The sequence below is a fragment of the Galeopterus variegatus genome, unplaced genomic scaffold (genome assembly GCF_000696425.1).
Source record: "Galeopterus variegatus unplaced genomic scaffold, G_variegatus-3.0.2 Scaffold1470, whole genome shotgun sequence".
NCBI lineage: Eukaryota > Metazoa > Chordata > Mammalia > Dermoptera > Cynocephalidae > Galeopterus > Galeopterus variegatus.
Genome location: NW_007727581.1, coordinates 291,846 through 301,929, shown reverse-complemented (window position 1 = coordinate 301,929; position 10,084 = coordinate 291,846). Strand labels below are relative to the sequence as shown.

Sequence of the window (10,084 nt, the reverse complement as noted above, 5' to 3'; positions counted from 1 at the left end):
ATATATATATGAAATCTATTCTTTAGTCCCTATATCCTTTAAATGGCATCATATCTACCTAAAGTCAACATAGTAGTTGAGGGTTGGGGCTTTGGAGTTAGGGTTTGAGGTCCATTCCACTACTCACTGGCTGTGTAACTCGGGCCAAGTGGCTGCCTTGGTTCTGTCTGTTTCCCCATTGCTGAGACTGGGCAACATCACCACCAACCTATAGAGCTGTTGTGCAACTCAAGTGAGATTAATGTGCTGGAGCACCCTGGGCACATGGGGAAGGCTCATTAAACTACAAGGCCCACATGTCCTGAGCAGCAAGTCCTTGGTCAGGGATGGAGCACAGCCTGACTTTACTGGGAAGATGGTGGTGGGAAATTTGGTGGGTTGATCAGGAAGGCTGAAAACTCAATTTAGAGGGTGTGACAAAACAATACCTACTAGAAATCATAAAACTAGATGCTGGAGAAGGCTTGTGATGCAGAAAGGAGCTGAACAGTAGAGGTAGGAAGGACGGAAGCTGTGTCCTTTCATTTCCCAGTTCAGTGCTACATACAGGTGCTTGGCAAATGCTCTCTGCACGAATAAATGAAATGAATGAATGACTTCCAGGTACATATGACCAAAAAAAAGAGTCAAGATTAATATTTATCAGTTCACATGTCTACATAACCTTGCACATTTTGCAAGTAGAAAAGCTGATATGCACGTTCTCCTGGGTACTGATCTTGTGAGTAAGTCTCTGCAAAGTGTGCTGGGAAGAGGCTACGTATGCATCAAAAGAGACAACTCTCACTGGGTGAAGACATACAGGCACCCAGTTGATCAGCTGTCTCAGGAAATGGAGAACAGAGAGAGGAACTAAAGTGATCGCCCAAGTCCTGTTGAAACCACAAACATTCTTCGTTTTCCATTCTCGTTATTCTGATTTCAGAACTTGACAGTTGATCAGTACTTAAATATATTTACTGAATGCCTACTGTGTATCAGACACTGTGGCTGGTGTAGGGAATAAGGACATGACAAGGGTCCCAGTTTTCCAGTGTGTCATATTCCACAGGAAAGGCAGGAACTAAACAGCAGCAGACACAGCCAAGGAATGTGTTTTCACACATTGAAAGAGATAAACAGCAAATTGTCATGATTTCTCCCATCCTCATAATAAGAATTTGTTATTATGGACTCTTGGCAAACCAATAAAATGCTTAGAAACATAACTACTACAATGCAAGCATTTAGTGTGTAAGCAACATATTTTAGATACTCTTCTTAAAAATAATCCCTGCAATGACAATACAGTCCTAACATACAGAGCAGAATAATATCTTTTGTAGTTGAGAAATCAGAGAACATAAATGAATTTCTATAAAAACGCCAAATTGCAGTGAGAAGAGTCTGCTGCATGGGACTGTGTTGATACAGGTAGAACATCTGGACGCAGGCGACAAGCTCTTGGACACAAGCAGCAAGCGGGGACTGGGCTTCAGGAAGTTCACAGGTTTAGACTTCTGCAGTAATGTGCTAGGGGGCCAGTCACCCACCACTTCTAATTCTAAATAAATAATGGAACACTGTCAGTTCCTCATACTGTGGTATTGGGGGAACATTTAATGAAAAAATGACCCCGAAGATCTTTTACTAATACAGAGTGTTCTGTGATGCTAAATGAATAATCTCATTTGGCGGTTGGGAGGAACCAGAGACTGATGCATGAATTTGAGTAGATTTGCCTGATGTCTGTAAACATTATTCAGTGGAGTTCACTGAAAAGGAAAGAAACATTGTTCTATAAGCCGCAGTGTTTCCATGGGATCATCAGGCTGAATCCTTGGCAGAGCATCCCACACTCTCACAAAGAGATGCACATGCATGGCGCATGACACATGACGTGGGCATATGAGGCCTACAGGACGGGGCTGGCTGTTTCTCGTCGGGTCCTTCACCCTTCCCCTGTGCTCTCTGCATTTCCCTTCTGCTCCCCAGCTTGGCAGGCAGCTCCTGCTGTGGCCCTGATCTTGGTTCATAGCATCTCCTCAGTGGAGGTCTTCCCAGAGGACTCAGCTCCAAGGCGGCCCCCTTCTGCTGCTCCCACACCCCTGTAAACTCACCATCTTTTTATTCTGTTCTATTTTAATCTAGCACTTATTGAGAAATGAAAAATACTTTGGTTCCTTGTCTAATGTCTACAGGAATGAAATGAATGTCTTTTTGCATCTTGCTCATGATGTGACCCCATCGCCAAGCACAAGCCATATATGTAATGGAAAGCCTCCATAAATACTTCTGAATGCTGAATGAATGAATTCTTAAACTCCCACAGCCATGCTTACAACCTTATATCCATGATGCTCATGCGTGTCCCTCCCATGTGTGTCCCGCCTGCCACCCACCTTCACTGGCTTACAGTTTCTGCTTGTGAGTCAGATTCATGTTTCTGTGGATATTTTAAATGCCATTCAATCAACTTTCCCATTATTCTGCAGCTGACCATGCAGTCAGAAGGTTCCTGGGCCTTCTTTCTCTGCCTCTTCTCCAATCTTAACTATTTATGACTAGCCTTTATGCCTTTCTCTGCTAGTGGGACATTGAAAGGGAGATGCAAATGCATGTTGCTTTTTTACCTGGCAGGAAGAACTGATGTGCTGTGAGCTTGGCAAATGCTGGGATCCTGCACCGCTGCACTAAAAGACAGGGGCCTGGGGAACGTGTTCTCCCGTTCTGCAGGGCATGCTTATAACTCTTGGGGAAGTGTTTCTCAAGGAGGGGTCCATATAACCGGCATGAAAATCACCACAACGTCCATTACAGTTCATATCTGGGCCCTGCCAGAGACCAACTGGATCAGAATCTCTGGGGTGAAGCCCTGAAATCATCTTTTAAACAGGCACCTGGGTGATTCTTATGCACACAGAAGGTAGGAACACTACCTGGGGCGTCTGCCCTGTTTTCTTGTATTTTTCCTGTTCTCCTACTACTGTCTCCAACGACTTCTGTGCTGACTGGGCCAAAGGAACGCTGAAGCCGAGGATGCACCAATGTAAAAATCCAATCTGTTCAGGTTCTATAATCTTTCCTGGTTAACAGCAAAAAGTGGCTCAGAACCCACCCCAGCAGCATCCTGACATAGCTGGAAGCCAGATCAGGGAGGCCACAATAAAGAAGCCAATGGCAGGAGAAACATCAAAGACCTTGAAATATTTTTAAGAGCGAAGCTCTCATGCACACCCCTTTGCAAAGCTGATTCTCACTCATGTCCCATTCATGTCCTCAGAAGGTACTGATGTCATCAAAGAAGGAAGGGGTAAGGTTAGACAAAAGGGAGAATGAAAAGACTTTAGCACGTTCTTGGGAAAACATCTTTTCAAATGAATTTCTATACCTGTTGGAGCTGTTTCCTGCATATTACCATGTTGTTTAGTAATTAGCCGGTTTGCTTCTGGAGCTCACTGAATTTTGCAAATGTTTCGCAAGCCAGGATTTATGAAGAGGAGCTTTTAACATTATACTAGTTAGTTTTCTAATGATAACGTACTAAGAATATAAATTTTTGCAGAGAGCGATTAGATATTTAAAAGCTAGACATCAAAGCTTCCGAAATGATGATAATCGGAACATCAATTTCTCAGTCTTTAAAGAGATTTAGGAACAATTCCAATTATGAAGAAATTAGAATATTTAATTAATAAGTTCTAGATATATATTAGGGGACTTAACTTCATTGCAGTAATTAATTTCCATATTTTATAAGTGAAATATGAACTAAACCCAACGTAATCTCCAGATTAGCCAGAAGTATATTTTTTTCTTGAACAATATGTTTGGGAGAAAAAACATAAGCATTGAGGACAGACATGTACAGCCAAATCTTGGTTTCACTTTTTATTATGTGTTAAACTTTGGGCTGCTGACCTTACTTCTCTGAGACTCAGTTTTCTCATCTGTAAAATAGGAACTCTGGTTTCTACTTTATGAGTGGGTACCTTCCAAGACTGCTGCAAAGGTAACATGCATGGAGTTCTTTCTATCGCGACCCTGGCATGCATTAGATACACGCTAATGCTAATTAACTTCCCATTCTCTTGTGTTGTCTAAATAAAAAAAAAAAAAAAAAACTAAATTAACTTGAAATTTCTAGAACTGTTCATAGTAAACCAACACCAAAAATTATTGGCTTCAACTAACACGATTTTAATAACAGCTAAAATCAAACAATAAAAACTCAATGTCCCAATTAAAAATGCTATTATACCCATTTGTTTCTTAGGCCTAGGGCTGAAAAGCCCCACATTTTCATTTGATAGTGACAGAGCATTAATATGTTTTCAGCATTAGTAACACCCACACATTTTAAGCGTTGTGGACCACTCACTCGTTCCCGGCCGAGCGTCCGAAACATCCACTAAAGGCCCGGTGGCCTGAGACACCGATTGGTAATGGACCGTGTGAGTCACCGTCAGGGACTTTTGTTTAGCTGCCTCTCCAAAATCAGCATCTGTCAACAGGACTGTGGAGCGATCATCTACGGAACAGCAGGGACACAGAAAGCCAGACACGTTTAAATGCCTCCTGGGCCTTCTCTCTCCTTAGGCACTTGTGTTATCGTTGATGACAACAATAACAATCTCATCTAAAGCAACAAAAACGACTAAAAATACAAACGCTGTATGAGGATCACTCTGGAGCATTAAAAACAGAAGCTATGGAGCATAACTTAAATACAGAGAATGCCAACGTGCAGAGACGGGCCTCTCTTCCCTCTCGGAGCTTGGCTTCTTTTCATTAAGTGACCATTGATTTAGGGACCTGTTGCTGCAGCTGCCCATTTAATAAAGTTTTGGGGATTGATGTGTGTGTCAAAAACTCACCTGAGACATCATCAGTGACGCCAGCACCACCCAGAGATGGGCTGTCATTGAAAACGGGTCCCTATGGCTGCTGGGCAGCTCTGTTTGAGGACTAGAAAAACACCACCACAGTGCTCTATTCTGGGGTTGGCTGTCTTATTGAACCTGGCAGATGACTGGAGGGAATAAAAGAAGAGAAAAGCCAGTCTCGAGAGCTTATTGACTGCTCTATTTTAAAGTATTCGAGGTATGCTCCTTTTCTTCCCACCTCTTGTGAGCTTTAATCACTCTACAGCATCCTTTAATTGACTTCTCCTAAAATGACTCACTTGTCAGATTTCCAAAGTCCTACCGGTGTAGGCACTTGGAGGTTAGAGAGGCAGGAGGCTGGGTTCAGATCAGTTCTGAGCGCTTCGGTGCTGGTAGAAGGAGCAGTTGCTTGAGCTGTGTAATCATTACATGGTTGTCCAGGTTTCGCATTACCCTGTTGTTACTTTTCACACTTTCTTAAGAGCTTTATTCCCCCAGGCAAACTTTGGTAGGATATATGGATTTTCCATACATTTTCAAGGACTGCACTCAGGGTGATGTTCATGTGAGTGTGTCAGTCAGCCGGGACTACAGTGCGCCTCGACACTGGAACAGTAATGTGAAAGTTGTAAACAACACAGCTAGACTTCTGTGCCCAAAAAAGGCTCTGAACAGAATGAACAGTACAGAATCCAATTACTCAGGCTCTGGCAGGAAAGGAAAGCCTCTTGAAGTTAGAATAAAATTTCTTGGCAGAGATAGAGAGGGAACGGATGCCAAGATGTCTGTGAGCATCCCAGTACATGGTGCGGTGCAGGCTGGCACCACAGCGGGCACCAGGTCCGACCCTCAGAAGATGGCTTTCTACAGAGACAGTTTCTCACAATTAGACTTGGCACCAGAAGCTCCATGTCTATGTTCATTTTTCATCAATAATATGGGTGCATTGCAGATTCTAATGTGCAGCCCTGCTAAGAGCATACCACATTATCTGTTGGGCTAGGTTACAAACTTTTAATGGGAAATTTCAAGTGTCCATCAGATCATGAGGTTAACCATTCATTCTGGCTAGAAATTAATATCACTCTAACTTTGAATTCTTGTAGTCAGAGTTCAGAGAGTTTTAAAGCACCACAGTTCTACTTTTCCAATAATTAGAAAGTGCCATCGACCAAGTGTCAGGCATCACCAGGAGGTAAATGACTCTTGATAATAGATGATCCTGCTTGGCCTGTGATGTGTCTCTGGCTAAGAGTCACATACAGAAATGACTGGCAGACTTTCTCTGATATTAAGCCAGCAGTGACTAGCTCCTGGGAGGCTGTGTACCATTCACAGGCTCCATCTAGCTATCTGTTTTAATAGCTATATGTAGGATTATTAACTCTAGAGAGGAGGATTTAGCAAATATTATAACCATGTGACTTTGACAAACTATGCAACCTCTCTGCATCTCAGTTACAAAAGTAATACCTTTTTCCTATGTTGCTTGGAAGATTAAATTAAATAATGCACATAAGTGCTTATAAAAGTACATGGTCAAAGGAATTACGTTTTGATTTCTGAACTAATGTTTCAAAGGAAATTTTAGTTTTAATGCCCAATCTATTGAGTTAAATAAAAGAGATTCCAGGTATACCACTGGGGGGAAATATATATATATATATTTATACCATGTTTTCTTTTGATTATATACATATATATATATACATACATATATATATGTATATAATCAAAAGAAAACATGGTGCCTTATCTTGATGTGAGCAAGCCAATAAAATCTTGCGTATTTTAGGGCAAGCAGTGCCTCCCCATTCAATAGGAGTAATAAGTATTTAACTGAAGTCAGTGGACTGAGGGCTACATTGGACCTGACCAACCTTTCTCTAAGTATTGCTAAGCGTGAACCACATGTGAATCCAGTGAGGGCAGCCCAGGCCTTAGAGTTTAGGAGCCATTAGGTCAAGAAGTCCCACTGCTGTACTAGAACCTACTAAAGGAGGGGTGGGGGTTGGGGAGGGGCGACGGGTGACAGAGGGGATGTTCTGCCCACCTGATCTCTTACCACTGCCTTCCAGGTGGGAAGTATCTGGGGTATGTGCAAGAAGTCCGGCAGTTTTATTCAGACCACAAGAAAGGGTTGCCCTTGGAGCAAGTACCAACAGACACCTCTCAAAACAAACACAGTGAAGTCTGAAAAGAGGCAGCCTTGGGAACCTGCCTCAGAGTCTGTTTCCATGGGTACCAGAAACCTTGGCGGGACTTCTAAGGTGAGGGGCTCTTGGCAGTCTCCTGTTGGTATGGAAGCAGATGGAGACAGCCTGTACCAGAGGTGCATGGCATGGTGATGAAGCAGGTGGACAGGTGGGGACCCTGGTTCTGCACCTGTCCATGTGACCTTGGCAAGCTATGCCAAGTTACCAAAGTAACTTCTCTATGCCTCAGTTACAAAAGTAGTTGCAAACTTTGCCATGTGATGGTTGGAAGGTTAAATTAGATAATGCACATAAAGTGCTTATAAAAGTACGTGACATTTAGAGAGTTCCCAATAAATGTTAGCTATTCTGATTATTACTGCAATAGAAATATAAAGTCTCTGATTCTGAAGTATAGAACTATCTAGGCATGCAGTGTGGGGCAGTGAACTTAGAGTGGAAAGAGGCTGGGAAGAGTCAAGACACCTGGAATTCTGGGTGAAGGAGCCACAAAATCTCTCCAGTGCTGTTCCAAAACTATGAAACAAGGGAGCTAATATTTCCAAAAGTGCTGTGAAGGAAAGAGCTCCAGGATGTTTCTGGGGTGCCGGGGGGTCGGCACCCCAGAAAGACAGTTGCAAAGACAGTTGCTTAAGTGTTATGTAGAGTTTAAAGGTTTTCCTTAATCAAGGCTGGCCTTATTGGAGTTGGTGAGGCGACCAGAGTGGATTTCCAAGATGGGGCTTTAGTGTGTGGACCTTCCTGGGTTTATTTGATTGTTGACATTTATTTGTTGGAGTGGTATCAATAGGCTCCCCAAGAAAGACCCAGCACGGATTGGAGTTGGGAAACTCCTGTCCCAGGCCACCACTGAGGTGTATATAAGTAAATTTTTCCACATTTGCTCCCAATGACAATTCTCTACCTTCTAACTTTTGCACTCATGCAGTATTCAAGATATTCCCCTGTCTAACATTTCCCAGGTCCCAGGATTTGGGCTGACGAGGCTTGATATCAGGCACATTGTATAAAGTAGCAGACAGGGCACCTTACCAATGGTCTCCATCGTGTCTCTCTCTTCAATCAAAAGCTGAGCCCTGGGTATGTCAATGTGCATTCTCAGAGTCTGCTGCTGCTTGCTCAGGGTGTCTGAAGTCCGGGTGTTCTTACTGGGAATAAAATAGAGAGGATGCATTAACAAATCCAGTCCAGTGTTACGTTATGCCAAGTCGCGCTGGTACACAAACCTGGTTTATTGTCTAATTATGTAAATGCCTCAGGGGGAGAGGAAAAAGCACATGATAGGAGATTTTTTTTCTTCATTCAAATCATGTTCATTAACATTAAATTTCAGCAGACTAGGGAGGTTCAGAAAATACTAATTGTCAATATAGATTGCTTCTTCGTCTATCAATAGAGCCCTTTAAAAATTCTCATTTTTTTGTGTAAAAGCTCAATGAAACTAATGAAAAGCAATTTTAAAATGAGCAACATTTTTATTTGTCAGATACAAGCTGTGTTGGGTACGGTAAGGGAGAAAGCATGTGCACCAGCTCTTCGCTGGATGGGGGTTTTACTAATGGATTTGTATTTATATCTGGTGTCTTTATTTTTGTTCTAGTAACAAATCACAAAACTTGTTAGCTTCCCTGACATTAGTTCAGGTTTCCCAACCAATAGTGCATTTCAGAATGAAAAAAACAGAAGCAATTACTGTAATAATTTTTATCTCAAAATTTGTGTACCAGAAAATTACTCTTAGAGTGAGTTGTTCTCTAAAAGTAAATGAAAATAGGTAGTAAAACTGCAGGCATAATCGTATTCCGTTACAGCCTGCAGTAAAAAAAAAAAAATCTTCATGCTGAACAAAAGATCTAAAAGAGTCGATAAAGGCCTTAATTAGCAATCGACATTAGAAGGATGGTTGCTCAGTCTTTACAGAAGTGTAAGAATTTACTAGATGTTAAAATAATGTTTACCAGAACACCCTCTAAGAAGCAGTAGTCATCTGGATAATTCAGTCAATGGGGTCATCTGGCATCCATAAATCCAGCTCAATAATTGTCAGAATCTATTTTGAGAAAGATTTCTGGAGCCTAGTTCACTCAATGACAGTTCACCTCTGTGTTACTTTTTAAAAGAGGACAGGAAAGGGCTAGCCACTCCCCATCTCAGTGCTTTTCACCCACTCCCCGGGCTCTGCCTCCATGGATCCTTCCTTGTCAATGAGAACTTGTCATCTCTTGAACCAAGTGGCTGATAGACATTTAATAATCCGAAAGTCAAGCTTACTCAAGTACCCCTTAGATGTTTGCCTGCTGAGGTCCGTGCATACTCTTCATGGAGAATAAACCAAACATCCCACGAAAAAGACAATTTCTGAAAGGTGTAGCATTTCTGCTTAGGACTTGACCTTGAACCAGATTTCTTGCTCTGCTTATGAATAACTGGGTTATGTACCTACATCATGCTAACTAATTACGCAGAGCCCAAATTCAAACGTTTGGCCTGATTTTCCACCTGGTCTCTACACTCTTTCAAATTACTTGCTTAACTAACTTTTCATTTTGTTTGTGGTTAAAAAAAAAAAAAAGAGAAAAGAATGCAGAGATCCCAATACTTGTACAAAATGAAGTGCATTTTGGTGACTTGGGGGGCTGCATTTATGTCATGCTTAGACAAGGTATATTTCCACAACAACATATGGGGAGCTGTTCCTCTGTGAATATCAGAGAGATCTGTTTAAACTTCACTAGGGACTTGAGCTTGTCCTTGTACCAAAAATAGAAGCGTGAGCTAGTTCCTTCTGCTCATGATGAGTGGCTATGAGGTGGCCAGTGGCTGCTCTACTGAACAGCTGTGGACACCAAGCACAGGCTCTACTTAAACAATAGAGGTCTGCTCTCAGATAGACACTGGAAGCAAGCTTATAACTGCCGTGAACCACTGCAATGGGCACAGAGACCTAGAATATGACTAAACCTTATGAACAAGGATAGTCAAGGCTGGGGGTAAACTCTTTCT

The 10,084-nt window shown here is 42.1% G+C and overlaps 1 protein-coding gene across 1 annotated transcript in view; it reads right to left on the bottom strand.

Moving 5' to 3' along the window:
* DSCAM (Down syndrome cell adhesion molecule) overlaps positions 1-10,084 on the bottom strand; it is a 237,084-nt gene that overhangs the window by 29,392 nt on the left and 197,608 nt on the right. The window contains exons 20-22 of the mRNA XM_008577256.1: positions 8,114-8,229; positions 4,361-4,510; positions 433-567 (exon numbers count right to left, since the gene is read on the bottom strand). Of these exons, the coding sequence (XP_008575478.1) occupies positions 433-567; positions 4,361-4,510; positions 8,114-8,229 (401 nt within the window). The remainder of the gene's footprint in view (positions 1-432; positions 568-4,360; positions 4,511-8,113; positions 8,230-10,084) is intronic.